General features: G+C 42.6%; 1 protein-coding gene across 1 annotated transcript in view; it reads left to right on the forward strand.

The window, feature by feature from the left end:
• Positions 1 to 19,752, forward strand: part of ascc3 (activating signal cointegrator 1 complex subunit 3) — a 162,747-nt gene that overhangs the window by 92,816 nt on the left and 50,179 nt on the right. Inside the window, exons 12-14 of the mRNA XM_023419007.2 lie at positions 6,606 to 6,782; positions 6,918 to 6,989; positions 11,373 to 11,507. Of these exons, the coding sequence (XP_023274775.1) occupies positions 6,606 to 6,782; positions 6,918 to 6,989; positions 11,373 to 11,507 (384 nt within the window). The remainder of the gene's footprint in view (positions 1 to 6,605; positions 6,783 to 6,917; positions 6,990 to 11,372; positions 11,508 to 19,752) is intronic.

The raw sequence follows: 19,752 nt of genomic DNA on the forward strand, positions 1-19,752 counted from the left end.
CAGACCAGAGAGAGGGAGGCAGAGTGAAACACAGAGGCAGAGATGCAGGGATGAGCTGCTGCACTGTGCAGCAACGGAGACCTCTTGGCGGGGTTAACCGCAAGGTAATTGAAAACTGGTCCGTACATGTGACCGCTGTTTACTCGGTTCACAGCCCATTTATCTGCAGCTTTAGCTGATATTACTGAAGAAGGGCTGACTGGGTGTTTTGTACACCTTAACACCTTTAGAGGTTGCGCCGCAGTGCACAAGTTTGAAGCCTCTTGACTGTGTCTGTTCGCCGGCACACTGCGCCGGCGCTCGGAGCACAGCTGTAGAAATGGCCTTCACTAAACTCCAAGGTCTCAGCGTAGTCGCTGGTGCAATTAGAGGTGTAACAGTACACAGATCCGTGGTTTCGACACTGGATAATTCCTGAATGACTGCAGCCACAGTGGCCTGAGTGAAATGCAGCCGTGGAACCTAATGGCTTGGCTCAAGCCCTGTAATAGACTCATTTGAGTGATGCCATTGTAAGGAGTGAAGGATATTTGTTTCAGGGACATAATGTTGCCTCAGTTCAGTTTAACAAGTCACCACTAGTGATGTGCCGATCTGCTCTGATGTCCTCGACATGAAATCATCCACCGTCATCCATCGCCATCACCATTATTTCTCAGAGGGACATTACATGTGATGATAGGGTAACGTATTACACTGAGGTAGGAGGGTTTTAAATGAACAAACATTGAGTTATAGTAAAAGCTCTTCTTTTTTGGTAAAATGAAAATGGCAACAGGTTCTGAAGGTCCCTGCTACTTCCTGAACACACACAATTTAATCGCTCATGATAACATTTGGCCGCTGCCCAAAACAGCCTAAATAATAAAATAGTTCCGCAATCCAAACACAGTCTGAATGTGTGCCTGACTACAAATGAAGCTTAAAATAAGTTCACCTTCTAAAGAATGTAATTAATATTTTGCTCGTACATTATTTCGCCCATCCACTGATTTTTATGACCCCACCCGCCCGATCTGCAGAGAAACGCAGTGCCCGCGGATATATAACTACAATCCGTGCATCACTACACACAATTTTTCGTTCCACTCTTTTTCTCCAGTGTCGCTGTAACTTACTAGGAGACCATTACACTTCCAAGCTCTGATTTCTTATGTGTATTCAGCATACAGTATCTGTACATTCAAGGGCTCACCTGATTAGAGAGGTCAAGGTTGTAGACAACAACTGTCCCTCAGTCACCTACCAAAGTGACTATCCTTCATCAAATGATCTGGGACGAACACACAAACCTTTTGACCAACGTGAGGAACCAAAGCCACACTGACACATCACAGCACAAACTGGAAAATAACCACATTAACTCCTCACAGTCCTCTAAAGGGTTGGACGCACACTATTCTATTATTTTTCTTATTGTCTTCAAGTCCTGTGCCCAGATAGGTTACATGGCTTGGCTTTCGCACTGAATTGCATTGGATTGCACAGGGCATTCATTTAACTGTGTCCATTTCCTGTTGTGTCCATTTCCAGCAATAAAATATTGGGCAGAAATGGAAAGTCACAGCTCCTCTGGAGCGGGTCGTTGCCTCTGTGAGGGGAAACGAAAACAAGTTTAATCTCCATATGCGTAGAATAAGAGGAAAATGGAGAACGCTCAGTTAGTGTCTGTTCCACGTAGTGCACATCTGATTTACCTCCTGTGAACCTGAAACATTCTGTCCCATTACATCAGACATGCACCACCAGTCAAAGTATTCAGACCATCAGCTCCACTGGTCTGTGGCAATTGTTTTCACTTCATGCCATTTAAGGGTTTGTCCAGGTTGTCTGTTTGTGTTGGGGAGCTATAAAAAGAAGTAAACAGTCCTCCTCTCAGCTTGGCAGTGACTGCAGGTAGATTTGTGCTTTTCTTTTCATTGTAGCGTTGATCTTTGTCAGTAAAGGGCGATCACAGCAAACACACTGCAGAGGTGTGAGGAGGAGGGCTTCAGCTCACTGAATGATCCCCCGTATGAAAAATGCTTTATGACCATTTATTAAAGTTAATTTGTGAGTTTCATTCTTTTCGTTCACAAAGTCTGTTCAACATAAATCAGACTCTGAGTGAAGACTGGTCACACATTAACATCGAGGACATGCTTTATTACAGTCAGTGAAATGCGTCCTCCAGCAGCACAGTTCATATACAAGTCGTTTAGTGTTTCTGTAAAGCAAAATGATTCTGTGCTTTAACAGATGTAGATTAGAAACTACATTTTCTGCTCGTGAAATCAGAAAGGAGGATGAACTGTGGGAGGAAGAGAGTGAGTGTCTCAGTGAGGGCAGAAAGGCAGAAAGAGAAAAACAAGTATACACAAGGAAGGGGAAGGACAAAAAAGAGTATAAGATGGAAAGAATAAAAAGAGGAATGAAAGAAGTGGGCAGGGGTATGAGTGTACAGGTTGCAAGTGATTTGAAAAAAAGAAAATGAAGGAAAGAAGAGGTATGGTAAAAATGAAGAATAATGAAAGAATGAAGAAAGGGGGATTAGTGAGAACATTTTAAAAAGAAGCAAAAGAGAAGAAAGAATTTTGTGTGTGTGTAGTGGAATTGAAGACGTGAATGCAGCTGAGACGTCACAAGATGAACATCCAGGGCTGCTATGATTATGATCATTTTATATAACTCTCCTGGAGACAACTATGACATTTAGTGCAAAAAAGTAGAACATTGAAAACATTAAGTGCTGAAGCCTGAGGACAAACTACACATTTTAGCATGTTTAGCTCACCTGAGTTATCCAGCTATTAATTGGAATCATTGTACATGTCCCTATTAAACACTATCTCTATTTTCCTTATAATTAGTACATTGTCCTTTCCAGAAAATTATTATTATTAAATTATAAATGATTAATATTATTGTTGTGGGACATTAATAATAAAATCTCACCAAGCAATGTTCTGCTACATAAATGTATTTATTTCTTCTAACTTTTCTGCTTATTTTTTGGTGAAATATGAAATAGTTTCACCTCTGCAGGTTTCATTTGTCTTTGAACGTGTCTGCCTGGACTATAAAAGCAGGTGCGCTGCGTCTGCTGCAGAGGATTATAGCTCTGTACTTGAATAGAACATGTCGGACTGCTCTTTCTGCCACTGATTACATGTATATGTGACTACAGAGGCAGCGTGTTTCTGTTTGTCTTTGTGTGGGAATTTGTAAACAGCTTGTAGCCTAGCCTCCAACAGAAGAAGCTGGGTGGCAGCCACATGCCTGTCAGACCCTGCCTCACCTCCTTCATCTCCCTCTGCAGTTATTGCCACACCTGACGGACCGCTATAATTGATTGTGCTGGAGGAATTACGGTGGCTGCTTCCGATGTGCTTGGTGCTTAGGTTCATGTCTTCAGACACATTAATATGGAAATCCCTGTAAATTAAATGATATTTGTCCCCCTTTTTATGCAAATATTTGAGAACTGAGACAGTTATCACTTTGATGTTCTGCTTGGGAGAGCTTTGTTTTGGACTGCATGTTCTTGGCTCTGTGCACTTCTACCAATTATACACTGCAATCAAAAGTCCCTCTAACCTTTATTATATAGGCCTTTAACATTACTCTGTTGCAGGGCCTCTTCTTCATGGTCCTTGGTGTGTAAGGAGCATGTTTGCTCTACTTAATCTTTTTATAAATAGGTGCATTAGGTGTTTGACTACGATTTTTAATGCCCACAAAATGACCATGGTCTGCAGTTTTATTGAGTTTTTGATTTGTCTAAATGATTATCTGGCCAGATGCAGATATATCAAGCTGTCAGAACACATCCTTGTCCATAGTCTCTCTTTGAATAAAAGGTTTCCACCCACTGTAGTTTTAAGGCACTGCCAAGTCCCCAGACATTCCCATTTTAAAGCTGCACTAATCCCCTCCCTATATGAACAATGAATCAAATGACTGTGTATCAAGATCAAAGAGATGACCCCACCCAGAGTGGAATCATCGGCTCCCCTCAGATGGAGAGAAATGTGGAGCTTTTAGTTAATTGTACTGGTTTTCCAGCTCTGAAGCTCAGCTGTCATTAGCCATGTTTCAGCAGCAGCTTCAGGCAGCTGTTCTCACTGATAAAGCTCTCATAAAGCCACTGTACACTACCTGCCCAGCTGCAAGCAGCGCAAACACACTGATGGCCACTAAAAACAAAGCAGCTCACAGCCTTGGTGAAAGAAAATACATTATTCAAGTAGCAATACCACAATGTAAAAACACTCAGTGTAACAGCCTTCGAACCTCTCGGTGCGTAAACAAACTATTAGAAACCAATTCGCATGTACTATTTGTATAGAGCCTTATTTTACAGTCGGATGCAAAAGTTTGGCCACCCCTAGATTTATGAAGTGAGAAGAAGTAAATACAAACCCTGCAGCAAAAAGAAAACTGAGCCTATTATGTCTCCTTGCTGTCAACAACCAAGACCCCCCCCCACCCCACCCCAGTTTACACACTGGGTCCCCATTGGTTTTAAGTCACAGATCACTGTATCCTAGTTTCAGTCATTCCCATCCACTGAGGTTAAACTACAGACCATCTTGCGTTGGGATCACAGCAGCTGCGACACCTGTCAATAATGTAGTAATGACTACTGATCACCCATGGGTCCTAGCATCAACATGTTGGCGTCACAGCTGGTGTGATCCCATCACAAGATGGTCTCTGCTCTCTGCACACAGCCGGCAGCAGACGGACACGGTTAGCGACGAGCAGGTGAAACATGGTGGAACACTTAACTCCCAAGGAGCCAGATATTCACCTCCGGAGTTTGGAGAGATGGAAACAAAATGAAAGAGAGGGAATGTTGAATATTGACCCACTCCACATGAATAATGATGTTGCTGTGTGTCTGCTGGATGTGAGTGGATCTGAAAAGGTGATGACACCTCAATGTTGTGTTGTGTTCATCCCGCTGCCGCCAAGTGGACAAAAAATCGAAATGTTTTTTTGCCATCCGCTGGGCCTGAGCCCAACCTGGTGGGGGGAGGGAGGGGCTCATGTCTTGTATATGACTATATCCTGCTGTTACACTTGTTTTTTATTATGCAAAGTCACTACTAAAGACCAAAAAAATCAACCATTTAATCCTCTCCCTTTAGGCCTTTAGAAACACAGCTGATGGCGCAGAGGAAATGATCAGTGGCTACAAATGTTCCAGATCTTGTCCCTGATGCTCTGATAGATCAGCTGCTTCCCAGACCAACAGATACAAAGATACAGCAACTTCACACTTCAGAGAACAGTGACAGCAATATTGCGTACAGATTAGATCTGCAATAGAGATGGATCTTTATTGTCATGTCGCTGACATTTGAATGAAATGTTTGTAATTCACTGTGAGAGCCAGAGAGTCTGTGAATGGTTTAGCTCAATCATAGCTTCCTCTGCCTTCATATATACATTTTCATCCCACAGTGACAGCGCTGCTGCTGGATCCTCCCCCCCATTAGAGGAAACGTATCCTGCACCTGTGACATTTTGTTCCCATTCCTGCACAATGAATTCATATACACCAGATACCTGGTGTATAATATACAGCTGTGTACATGTAGAGACAGCAGCCGTCCTGATTATTCTCATATTATTCAGCTGTGAGTGTGTTGTTATCTCTCCTGCTATAAGAGGTTTCGGGTGTGCCTGCAAATCCACTGACTAATACCGATACTGATACTGATACACCTTTCTTCTAGTTTAATGTTAGGATTCCTCTGACTGCGTGGATGTCGGTGCATAGCCACAGAGGACTTTTAACAGATAACCACAGGCTCATTTCTAATATTGTGACCTATTAATTTTATTTTATTCAGCTCATTACCCACTCCTATTCTAAATTCAGCTTTAATCACAGTTACCTCATGTTATCCTAAAATTTTATGACGCCACAAATTTACCTGAAATGAGGAGTCTTCGTCTCTTGTAAAGTGAAGCAGTTAAACACAGATTTGCATAAAGCAGAATCTAAAAAAAAAAAAAAAAACCCTGTAGACTCTCTGCAGATTCTCTGTAGGTGAACATGATGCACATCTGCAGTGAGGAGGTTCAGTAGCGCTGGTGTGGAGTGCAGACCAGGTCCAGGATTGGCCAGGTCTTATCTTGATGGGACTGAAGGCCACTGCATCACATTAAAGGCCTCGGCTTGCTTCCTGTCACTTTGTGACCGCGTCGTCAGCAACTGAAAAAAAACAGCAAAACCTGTGGAACTAGCCGGTGAATGAAATCAGTGCTGTGTTTTCTGCTAAATTAGCCAGTTCAATTGTGTATAGTTGATTTGATTGTCAAACGGCCCCAGTACATACACATAATTCAAGATAATTATAGTGATTTTGTGTCTTAATACTGGTGTATAATGAAGACTGTGTATTTGACTAAGTGTCACTTTAATCCTCTCAGACAGTCTGTGCTCAGCACTTGTCTGTCACCGCAGCACACGCTGTCTTTTCCTGTCTTGGCCTGCGAGTCAAAGTCACTGCAACAAAGTCACTTCAGGAACTGATGCCTTTGATTTGCAGCTTTTCCCTTCTGCTAGCTGAATCCAGAGAGCTGTAACACTTGTTGTTGTCTGCTAACATTAGGTGGAGTCCACCCAGAGTATGATCAGGATCCTGGGACTATCAGCCACTCTGCCCAACTATCTGGACGTGGCCAGCTTCCTACATGTCAACCCCTACATTGGCCTCTTCTTCTTCGACAGTCGCTTCAGACCGGTGCCTCTTGGACAGACGTTTGTTGGCATCAAATCCACCAACAAGGTAAACCAATCATAAGGATGTCAGTGTAATTCCACTCATAAAGGACCTTGGTAACTTCATCTACCGCAGACATTACATCAGAGAGTTAAAACCTTGTAGTAATCAGTGAGCTTTGTGGTTCTGTGTCCTGTTCAGATCCAGCAGATTCATGACACGGAGGAGGTTTGCTACAACAAAGTTCTGGAGCAGGTGAAAGCCGGTCATCAGGTAAGAGCTCGTCTGCATGTTTAAACCCAACAGCAATATACCAATGTTTGCATATTATATGTATAGTTTAGTGAGTGACATTTAGACAGTACATCATTTTAATATGTCTAAGTTCTTCATGTGTTAGGAACAGCAGACACATAAACAGCCTGTTTTCAGGCTGATTCAACACCCACACGCACAATGATTCAAAAAGGGCCGGTCATGTGTTCATTGACGGTTATTTTTCTGTTTGATGCTTCGTGAGATTAAGAATTACAACTTCATCTTCCTCTGTCAGAGTCAGAAAGATGAACTGGACTGTGACTGTAGTGGATAAGACTGATCCAGCTGAACAGGTCGAGGCTTCTGTCCTCACACAGAACACAATGTGTCCACAGTGATGATGGCGGCAGCTTTACACCTTAAAATTCACAGTTAGGTGGGAATAGGTTTGTCAATTTTACACTGAAGCAGACAGAAGCTGGATTCTCATTTCTAGGTGACAACTGGATTTTGACTGCAGATAGCTAGACTGAGTTTTAGCAATAGCTTTTGCTAATGCTAACACTATGCCTCCAGCTGAGTGTATCATTGCCGCAGCTGATATGTTTTAAAACAAAAAGCCCTGATGATCTATAAAAGACATGGAAATAAACAGCATTTATTGGTGTATTGCAGGGTTGATACAAGATATTTGTTCTAACACGATCCTTTGATGCTTACTGCAGAAAGTCATACGGTAACACAGTTGTATGATTTGTGCTGATAATGTATTGTGGTCATGACTGCTTTACTTATACAAGAGAAAACAATGTAACACCACTTTAAGAGTTTCTTGAGTGTAAACCTTCACAAAGCAAATGAAGAGCAGGGCGATCTGGTAAAGTTCCTCAGCTCTGATACAGGAGCACCATGACTTCCACACAGTACATGCTCCACTTCTGAACAGCTGTTTTTAATGTAAAAATGCAGCTAGCTAATGTTGCTCTCCTTTGTTAGGTTACTACTATAGCGAATGAGCTCGTTAGCCACCTGCTACGTTAGAGCAGACTTTCCTGCCACTTTCATCATGCTTTTGAAAAAGAGTCAGACTATGAATGTTATGATGAATGTTGGAGCACAGTTGAACACAGTGTCAGGCTGAATAAAAGAGTGAAAAATGGATGGAAAGTCATTGCCTTAAATTCTGGTCATTGCAACTCTGTTCTCTTTTAACTGGAGGCTCGTGTCCCTGTTGTCACCCTGATATTGGATGTGAATGTTTTTGGAATTAATTTGTGCCTGTGGCATTTAAACTCAATCAATTAGTCAGACAGATTACCTCAGCTACATCATATCCACTCAACACTTTCCCTCAGAATGACTTTATCTGCCATATTCAATTTTCTGAAACCTGCCGTTCCCTGGTAGTGTAGGTACTGATGCATACTTCATGAACGTGACAACAAATAATCCAGCAATATAAAGCGAAGGGTGATGTTGGTGTAACACTCTACATCTTTAAACAACACCTATTTCCCTAGAAAATATTTCTCTGAACTTTTGTATGAATAGAAAACTCCTGTAGTAAATATTTTTGTGAACTTTTTGGAATGAACACCTGCTATCTAAAGTCTCTGTAGTCCTTATCTACCCTAGTGTTACCTTCCGCTTCTACACCCCAACCACCCATCACCACCCTCCACTCATTCTGCCTCCACTCTACAGCCTCAGAAGGCCTATTGGGAACAGGAGAGTTGTGAATTCAGACTTTACCATTTAGCTCCCATCTGCTACAAGGGTTGAGCTCCCTATTGATCACGGTTGTTATCCTGTCTGCATCATTTTATTGCAAGCACACAAACACATACACACACACACACACACACACACACACCCTTTTTCCTGCTTTTTCCCCTTCTCTCTCTTTCCCATTCTTTCCCTCAGAAAGATGCTTAATATGAGTTTTTTCTGGAGCCCTTGAGAACTTGTAAGCCAACTTGATTCTACTGCACCACTGACAACTTTTTTATCACCATGGTTAAAACGATACAATGGAACAGTTCGGCTCGTAGGTTGAGGCCGTCGAGGCCACAGCTCAGCTGGGAAGGCCTCTTCTTCGCTCAATATTAAATTGTCAAGAAGTGGCTGTGACATATATTAATTTCATCTGGGAGGATCTGATGGATGAAATTTCCTTTCCCACCACCCTCCTCGTGGGAGGCATGCCGCCAGAAAGAAGTTTAATAAGCTGAGAAGCCGGCGGTTACTGCCGACAATGATTCTACACAGCTCAGTAGTGCTGATAAAACACCTTCAATAAATAACATTTGCTGCAGTGGTCTCTGCGGGCCCACTGTGTTTGGAGCATACACACAGCTGGTTGCTGCATGTGTGTGCAGTCATGCAATATTTTTTGGTTTAATAACTTCAATTTCATAATAATATCAACACTAAAAAGTTACAAAGTTACATAAAACACAATGTGACCATTTTACCATTGTGCACAGTGGGTCCATACAAGAACTGAGGACTGTTGTTCCCGCCTTTAACGGTGTGTGTTATGGTCAGCTTCAGAGAAACGGTGGCTGTGGATTTTGTGCCTCATCACTTGGAATGACGTATTTTAATGACCAGTACGAACAGGAGGAATGAGTGTTCATTTCAGCACCTGACTGTTGTTTCCTTGAAAAGTTGTGAACTTATCTTTCAGGTCAAACATCTCTCAGGCACAGGTAGACATGTGTTGAACATTCTTACAGGCACAGCACAATGAGTGAAGACACATAATGAATGTTGATGATTCCATAGAGGAAATGAAGGCTCACTGGTGATTTGGAAAAAAATGTGAATCTCATGCTGTGGCCTTCACAGTCACCACATCTCCTCCCAGTGAACACTTGGAGTGACATGTTATGCTCATTTCACTCTACATAATTTTAGCTCTGATTTTCCAATCGCCAACAGTTTTTGGAGATTGAAGAGAAAAGCTCCAGGTCACAGATAAATCAGCATTCGGTCGCTATTCATGACTCACTGATGCAGCGCAGACGCCCGAGAGAAATCCAGCAGCATAAATATCTGGACTTGTCAGGGAGTCCAAATCCAGTAGAGTGAAAAGTTGTAACCTGTTTGGGAATGAGTGTGGCGACCAATGAGAGCGCAAGAGCTGCAGAACATCAGCGCCTGCTCCTGCGTATCCCGGTCCGTTCTCTCACCCAAACTCTGCTCTGTTTGCTCCTTGTTTTTTCCTGCAAATCAGCACAATCAACTCGGATCACTCGTTTCTTGTCGAGATCCATTTATGGAGAAAAAAAGAAAATCCTGCACAGTATCACATCATTTCCTGTTTCACTTCCCCTGTGTTTTTATGACACAATGTTGCTGGGGATTCCTCCTGGTGAAAGGTCTGGTAATGTGTGATCCCCTGTCCCTGACCAGTTGTGTGAGGATTTCAAGATTCCAGATTACAAGACAAAGTTGCGTAGTGTGAACAGAACAGATGCAGCACCATCATCTAAACACTAAATGAGGTCATCTATTTTTGAAGAACGTTGTTCCCTCCCTCCAGTGGAGAACTTCACACTCAGAGAACCTCTGACAAAAAGCCGTCATAGCGGTCTAAAGACTTTTAATGCGTCACCTATCTGTTTGTCTGTGGTTGACTGGAGGAACGCTAGACACATGTTAGAAAATGCTGCTGCTGGAACAAACGGGTACAGTCACATGACTCCGGTGCGTCCCTCCCTACATCGGCTCCCTGTTAGATTTCAGAGTGATATTAAGATTTAATTGCTGACTTTTAGAGTCTTAAATGGACTCGCTCCCAGTTATATCTCAGATTTACTGACATGGTTTGTTCCCACCTGAGAACTGAGATCTGTGGAAGGAGCCCTGCTGGTCCCCCCAGGTCAAGGTTTGTGACTAGAGGTGACCGGGCTTTTGTAATCAGAGCACACCCCTGCCCCGCCACCCCCCACTCTGGAGCTCTCCCTCCCAGCTGAAATCAGACACTCTAACTCATTAACTTCTTTTATATCTCTTCTTAAAACACATCTTTTTGTCTCTGCCTTTGGTAATGTTTCGTATGATTTATTTATATGGTTTTAACCATAATTGTTCTTCCTACATATTCTATTGCCTCTCTTCCCCTATTGTCCTATTGTCAGTTTCCTTTTGCATAATTCTTGGCATGTTTTGTTTAATCTGTTCTGTTCTTTGTACTTGCTCTTATTCACATATGTGTATAAATATATATATATATATATATTATACAACAGTTTTACCTGTTACTGTTGAACCAGATGAATTCACATTGAAATCCTATAAAATAGATGACTGCTAAACCAGCTTAGCTTCTGTAGAACTATGTGTTGTGTTGATGTTGTGACCCTCTTGACCTTGTGTCTTTGTGTGTGTCAGGTGATGGTGTTCGTCCATGCTCGTAACGCTACAGTGAGGACGGCCATGGGGCTGATCGAGATGGCAAAGAACCTTGGAGAAATAACCTTCTTTCAACCAGACCAGGGTCCAGACTACGGCCAGTGTGAGAAACAGGTAGAGAAGCTTTCAACAATCTTTATTCCCTAAAAGCAGAAAATCATCAGTATATTATTTCAGCTTGTTAACAGTGTTTAGCAACATTGTTCTCCTATTCTCATAGAGGACATTAGATAGTGATATTATTCCGTCAAATGTTTTGATAGTCTTCATAGTCGTCTGAAGCCATATGGATGTATATATATATATATATATATGCTTAAAAACAATGCAGTTAGCATTGGCAGCGTATCTGAAGAGGTATTTTGGTTTTTCCAAGCTTGAAAGTTCAAGTGCTGGGACATAAAAAAATCAGACGTTCTGGTGTGATGCTGGTTTCCAAACTGATTAGAGAAGAAACAGCAAGAGGCTTTTTTTTTTAATTCTTTTCCTTTTCAAGACACAAATCTGCAGAAACAAGCTGCACAAGCAAAAGACAGTAACAACGTGTCAAGTAGGTTTGGACACAAAAGGCAGAGTAACGCCACAATTTAAACAGCAAAATGTTCCCTTTATTTCAGTGGAATCAAACCATTAAAATCAATCTGTGCAATTTAAGTTCAGTCAACGTTGACACACTAATTTGTGCAGCTACAGAAGCAAACCACCCTGAGAGAGCTAACCTGAGGCTGTCATGGCCTGTTAGCTGTTTTACACCATCCACTTTTATATAACTGTCCTCTGTATAAACTGCTCCACAGAAGGCATGGCCACATCTCTTCAGTAAACTTGTGATAATAATCCGGTTAGAGACCTTGCTAGCTCACTTGCTGTGTTGGCAAATTGTTGTGGCTCTCTTGTGCTAATGTGTTTCCAGCTGGTTAGTGTTTCAGTGGTTAGCTTGCCAACTACAGTGGTTCGTTAACTACCCCAAAAAGTAGTGACTTAGACCAGGAAGACATGTTACGTCCGTCCTAGGGGAAACCTAAACATGAAGGAGTGACTTCCCCTTCTCCCTACTCCCAAGGATGTCCAGTACCACCACAATTTGCAGTCAAACAGAAGTATTTTTATTTACAAGTGTGGGAGGAAAAGGCATCGGGGTGAGCAAAGCCGAAATCAACAAAGAAAACAATCTGGAGGTTTAACCTCTATCTTACCTAAAAGAAAAACAAAAATGAAATACAGGACTCTTATCTGCCTCCCTAATAGGAAATCCGGAGAAGGGAATCCGCAAAAGAAAAAGGCTTCTCACCCCTACAGATACCACGGCTGCTTTTTACAAGGTTCTTTGCACAATGGATCACGCCAGTCAGCTAAGTTAGCTTACACACTACACCAGCAACAACTGCACCTCTCAGAAAAGGCCTAGCACCGTCTGGTTGGGAGTCGGGGGAGAGCGAAGGCGTAGCTGGCTTCGGCAGATGCCGTTTGTCAAAGGAGAGGAGAACAGCACCACCTTCAGGCAAGGAGGGAAAACAACAAAAACACTACGATATAATCATAAATTATGACTCAGACATGCGTCGCACTCAGTGTGTGTAGCCCCATCTACTTTGACTTTGAACTTTGACACACATAGCTTTCCAGACACACAACCCAAACAGAGGAAAAGTCTAAGATGAGGACAGCAAAAAAATGTAAACCTAAAGCTGCATGTTTAGGTCTGAAATGCTTAAAATTGCGACAGAAATCATTTTTCAAGAGGAAATTCTTCTTGTTTAGGACTTGGCATTCATGATTTTTTTTTTTACTTGTATTTATTCAGTGGTTCCCCAAAGGTTAGAGGAGCAAGCTTGTGACCGGAACATCTCTGGTTCAATCCCCAGGCAGGTTTAAATCCGAAGTATTGAAAGTGAAAGAGCAGCACTTATCTAACCCTTAACCTTTAAAATGCATCATTCTTGCTACGCGTGCATCCCCACTACTCTGGAGTTCGAGCCCCTGAAATGGAGACTCTTAGAAACACTGCTTACCCCGCTTTAGTTTGAAAACTCTGAGGTTACGTTTTAGTCTGTACGGACGAAAACAGAGACTTCTGGAAACGATGACACGGACACCCAAATCACAAGGTATCCTTCTCCCTGTCTCTGTTTTCTGCTGCCATGAACACCTTGTACTCATGTGTTCCACCTTGTTGTCAGTCCAAGCAAAAACATCTCTGGTCTTTCTTTTCATCATTGCTGTTCCTCGTTGCTAGTATTTTCTGCAGCTAGGCAAACAGGTACAGAGTAGACAACTGTGCCCTGTGAATGTAAATGATCATGTGATATATGTTTTCAGGTTTTAGAATGGATGGAGATGGTTTCTCATATGGAGATCATTTTCATATTAAAACGCTGAAAATATATCCGTGTAAAGTTAGCGTTTTGTTGCGTGAATTGAACTGACAAAAACCAAATAGAACAAATGTGACTATAGAAATGATGCCCTAGATTTCCTGGTTCACAGCTCATCATTATTGTAACAACATACAACACAGTTTTGGTACGATACTGTACGTGTGTTCAGGCTTGAGAGCAGGACACTGGTTGTGTGCGTGTGCTTGTGTGCGCGCGTGTGTGTGTGTGTGTGTGTGTGTGTGTAATTGATGGTCTCTGTGCTGTGAGAGTACACAGAGAGGGAGCTATATTCTCCCCCAGAGGACAGTCAGTCAGATTCCAACTCCCATATTTGAATCTCCTGCAACAGAAGGCAGAGTGATAAATTTAGTAACCTTTTCCTTTGTTCCCTGGGGCTGAGCCAAGATTGATGCGCCTCTAATCTTCCCTCTATTTAAATGGGATATGTATACAAATCAGATCACTTTTCATGCTTTCTAAAACTGGAAATACAGATAAGAGATTATGTCGGGGACAAAAAAAATGGAGAAGTGCGCAGTGGCCTGGTTAGTCTTTGAAACAGTACCTCAAAAGCATTGTGCAACTGTTCCTACAGTGTACGTACATTAATTAAACTGGTTGTGTGTGCACTAACAGTGCATTAATTCACTCCTAGCTCTTCTGCCTGTATCCCAACATAATGAGTATTATCTGCTCCATTAGTCCATCTTTGAGTGTTTGTCGGTCTGCCCTGCTTTGGCGAAGGAAGGGGCATCAGGTTGATTCCACTCTAAGCCCACACAGAGGTAATGCACAGCTTATTTGCACTCTGGAAATTGCCCCCACATTAATATTTATAGGTGTTTTTTAATCTCCAATATGCATATGCAGTAAAATAAAGCACCTCTGAGGTCAGTCATATAATTTAGCATTTATTTATCCAGCTTTAAAAGTCAGGAGTGATTCCACTATATTAAGTCTCGCCTAATGTTATTTAATTGGCTTTATCTCAGGGGTTACAGAGGCTGTCAATCAAGCTTAGAAATCTTAATGCACCCACTCAAATCAATTCTTGTTAAATAGTGTTTTTGGTGAGCCAATGATTATGAAGTGCTGTTGGGTAAATAATGTAAAACATTATCCAAAAGGGCATTTTACACAGCAGCACTTCGGTCCTGCCTTTTGATCATATGTGTACACTTAGCATTTAAATGGTGCATTATAAAGAAAACATTGTGTAGGTGTGAGAGGAGAACAGTTGAAAATGATGCTTTGGCAGCGCCCCCAATTCTTGGGTTGTAATAGCTCTGTCATATACAATTAACATCAGAACATAGAGGTAACACTGCTACTGTTGTACTACTGAGTGTCGGTGGGGAATGTGCTTAAGGTCAGCTGTTGTGGTCAGCACAAACCCGGAGCCATAAGTAAAACACAGAACCAGTGGTGGACTAAAGGTCTCTGAGAGCCGGGGGCAAAAAAATATAACTGGCACCTGGAACATTGAATACCCCCCCCATCAGAAGAGAACGATGCATGTCTGGCTTCTTCTTCGATTAAGATTAGCATTCGTTAGGGCAGCCTGTTAATGACACCGGCGAAAGACAGAATGACTGAATGTTCAGAACAACCAGCGAGGAGAACGTTAGAGCGAGCAGCCGTGCTACGAGACTAACGTTAGGCTACTTACATGTTTCAAATGATAAGCCACGTTTGAGGTCGATGAATATTTGTCTGCAAAGTTTGAATGTCACGTTAATTGGGGTCGTCCTTTAGCCTCGAGAAATCATCCCACACTTTGGATTCCCAGCTTGACATACTGGAGTGTGATTAATGTAACTAATGACTAGTAGTAGTCTGGGTCAAATTCCAGTGTAATGAATGTAAGACGACTTTTACAGTAATTATAGCGTGATTACTGAAAATGAACTGGTAGCACAGTACTGTCTCCCCAAAAGAGCCAATCTGTTTGTGGTGCATTTTAAATTACACATTTTAATGTTAATTGTTTGCCTCGTGTTTAACGACCTGAATGTTTGAAGAGGCAAAAACTGAAATCACCAGAAACAAAAATCTCAAAAGAAGACAACCCTCGCGAATACGAGTGCAGCTAGCTATTATTTTCAGAACCGCTCATTTGCCAAAAAATAAAATGAATAACTCATTAATAAAATGTGAGAGAATAGTGAAAAATGTCCTTAATCTGAAGGCGACAACTTCCCATTCCTGTGTTCTCCAGCCAACAGTCTGAAACCCAAAGATTCAGTTTACTATCAATGAGACGGAGCAGAAACTTCTCATAACGGAGAAACTGGAACTAGTGGATGCTGGGTAATTTATATTGAATTCATTTGAAAAGTAAAAAAAAAAGGCAAATTGTTCAGTATAGTGAAATCGCTGCAGTAGATTCTGCTGCACATGATTCAGGGAGCAAATCAGATAGATCCAGATAAACTAGTTCTCATCATCACTCAGTTAACCACTGTTTCTCTGGGCGACGTGGCTCCAGGTTTGCGCCGAGTGTGGGGCCCGAAAAACTTCGTTGACTTAAATGATAAAGTTGAAACTATTCTATACATCTGCTAAACCAACGTTAGTCCGCCTCTTAATGTTTCCTAACTTTCTGACGACCCTGCCTGTGATTTCCTACTAAAGATATTTATTTTAAAAATAGCTCACAAATACATGGTTTCAGGTATTTTCCTAAAAACAGCTGGTAACTGTAGGTTATTCTAACAGGAGGTAGCGGTGTTTGATGGACCAATGTCCACACTGGGTTTATACACATTGGGTGCAGCAGGACGATGTATGTGGCAGTGAGTCCAGACACCAAAGCTGCTTTACGGCACAGAGATGCTGTAGGTTCATTCATTGTTGGTTTGGTTCTGCACATAGAGAATCTACAGTATTGACGGCTCTGTCTTCTCTTGTCTGCATTTGACTGGATGATCAAACAGTGTAGTAGACAGGTGTGTGCAGAGTTTTGACGCTTAGTTGTTGTTCTTCGGTTTAGGAATGAGGATTTGAAACAGCTACATCTGTAGATATGAATGAGGCTGTAAATGTTTATGATCTCTTCATAAATGTAAGAAATAAAGTCAAAAATAAAACCTACTGTATGTTGCCTGTGCCTCCAGCTCTCCCCACAGAGTTGTTGTATTCAAAAGCCCGTTTGACTTTCATTTGCTCCAACTCTGACAATCTAGCCTCTACCTTCCCCTCCCTTCCTCCCTTCCTCTCCTCTCTCCTCTCTTCACCTCTGCTCCTCTCCTCCCCCTGTCTCTCGTGGTTTTTAATATCCAGCTTTCGGAGATGAAACCGTGCGGCTGGTACCAGAGGACTGCCTGTCCTCTGCACTTTACTGTGGAGCCTAAGAGACACCTTGTGGTCCCACGGGTCCATTACACAGACGATACTGCAGAGCGATCGTGGGTTCTTCAGAGCTGGACAGTAACAGCTGTAGCACTAACTTACAGTGTCAGCGGAGGACACGGCATGCTTATTATAGAACTGTAGGGATGCATATTACTTAAAAAAGGAGTATTAATTAGTGATATGTAAAGGCAGAGAGAGAGAACAGGCTGATATACCTTCACTTTTCTTGTGAGGACGTCTTCTCTGAAAACGCTTTTTAGATGTGCAGCTTTCATGTCTTTTTGTTTGACAAGACGCAGCGATGTAGACACACTGATGCCTGTGATGGTGAAGCCTCCAGGGACTCCACAGCTTCACCAGAGGAGGCTCATTAACGTCTCTTTGCCTTGATTTAGTGCTATTTTTACAAGTCTTGTCCGCTGCCCGTCCTCTCATCGTGTCAGATCTTTGACAACATGTCAACGTGCCACACCAGCTCCCCAGCGCACTGATCAACAACAGTGAGCCACAGCTCAAAGGCTGGTAGAAAACTGGAATGACACAGCGGAGCGACAAACGCACCTTTCACAAACAATGGCTGCCGTAAATAGAAGCAGGGCTTTGTGAAGTAGTGGGACAGAATGAGGAAGACTGAGCACCTCTCCATCCACTCTGCCTATTCTGGTGTTCCAGCTCATCCGCAGTGTCATAGCTTCAGGGGGCGGCCTCACATGTTATCATGGTAATGCGCAGCAAGTCGATTTTCCTCTTTAATTGCTTCTTAATCAGCATTAAAACAGCTGAGTGGAGAGAGGAGTGTTCCTCTGTGCCACCCACCATGTTCAGGAACAAAGGACTGCCGTCATATAGAGAAGGACAACCAACACATAACAATACACTCATGCAAAAAATATGACCTCCATTGGTACTTCATGTATTACTACTGTGTTAAACTTAATTTAGACTTTCAGCCTGGATTTTCACTGATGCAGCTTGGTTATTCTCTGTTTTCACCTCGGCTGCTTCTCGTCTCTGTGACAGTTTAAATGTCTTCTTTACACATTCAAAAAGCAGAACGCCTTAAAAGCAGTTTGGTGTTCAGCAGACACACTTTCAACGTTGTTTAGAGATGTTTTGACAATTTCTTTTTTTTTTTTTTTTTGCTTTTCAAACTAGTTGACAATACAAAAGTGAATTTCACGCTTCAGAGACTCGAGCAAAATACACCTGCACCGAAAAAACAGCAGAGAGGAGACGCACGTGTGAGACAATCTGCTTACCTTTCCCGCGGACGCTGACTCCAGCGGCAGTAGATCATCTCTGGAGCCAGACGCAGCACTGGAGTGTCTTGTGGACGTTGGGGGGTCGGGGGGTATTTGTAGCTCCTTGTTAGGCTGCAATGTTGACTAAAGGCTGCATCCAGCCTGCTGAAGTTTAGCACAGGTAAAAAAGAAAAAAAAAACCAGTGCAGAGAAAAAGGACGTGTGTGGGTTTATGTTATATTTACCTGAAGGCGTTGTTATTTAGAGGCAGAAAATATGGGAAGAGAGAACGGACATACAAGTAATGAATGAACCTTATGTATCATCAATTCAGCAGAGGGAATTGACAGCAGCAAATGATATTACAGCAAACTAAATGTATATAAAATCAGCTGTTTTTAGCACCACAACAATATGAAAGACCATTGTGGCTCCGTCATGACTGGAGCACACCGTTAAATACTGACGAAGTAAGTCAGGAGGAGTTTAATCTGTTTACAACAACAGCGTCATCAAAGATGGCTGAGGATTCAAGAACGACCAAAAATCTCCCACGTTTATTTCTCATAACAACGGGAGACGGTTGGATCTGTGAAGCTGCAGGTTTGGTAGATGGAGCTAAAACAGAACGGGATATGAGGAGAAAGAGGCAGATTGTGATGGAAACAATGGAGTAGAGTGGGTGTGAGTGGAAACTCGTCCTCCCACTCTCTCCCGCCTATCTAGCGTTAACAGCCGGCCTCGTTGAGCACCGAGCGTCATGACTGTCGAGGGCCAGCGAATGAACAACAATTAGCCCCCCTGTGTCAATTTAACAAAGTGAATGGGGAGTTTTGGTGCTCGTGAGAGTCAGTGTCTGTGGTGGCGTTGTGAGACAGAGGCCGTCCATCCCCCACTCTTTGCCACAGAGCCGAGGTATCGTTGCCACGTTTTCGGTGTGATGTTACACTTTGAAATCTCAGCTTTGAAGCTCTGCTCAGAAATACTGAGGCTTCCTCGTTTGTGTAAACGCTTTAGCTTCACTCCTGTGCACTGTTTCTCAAAGCATCAGGGATATGAGTGTTCAAATAAAATCGTCAGAAATGTAAAACCAGTTGGTTGCACCTAGCTGTGTTTAGTGCGCCTCAGAGAGGTTTTGACAAGCAGCTCTGGTGTTAGCTGATGTCCTTTCTGTAGTCACAGCCTTGATAGACAGTAAGTGGAGCTGGCAGCTGGCTGTCTGTGGACGGAGTGAGCTCTGCAGCAGCAGCAGCAGCGAGCGGCAGGGCCTAATGGGACCTGATCAGGAGCTTAGGTCGCTGCCATCTCAGATACAGCCATGGCACAGCAGACATCAGCGCTAACTCACCTTAGATTAGAGGCTGGAAGCACGGCTGTAACACACTC

The sequence above is a fragment of the Seriola lalandi genome, unplaced genomic scaffold (genome assembly GCF_002814215.2).
Source record: "Seriola lalandi dorsalis isolate HSWRI2012SDOR001 ecotype SW California unplaced genomic scaffold, Sedor1 jcf7180002054588, whole genome shotgun sequence".
In the NCBI taxonomy this organism is placed as follows: Eukaryota; Metazoa; Chordata; class Actinopteri; order Carangiformes; family Carangidae; genus Seriola; species Seriola lalandi.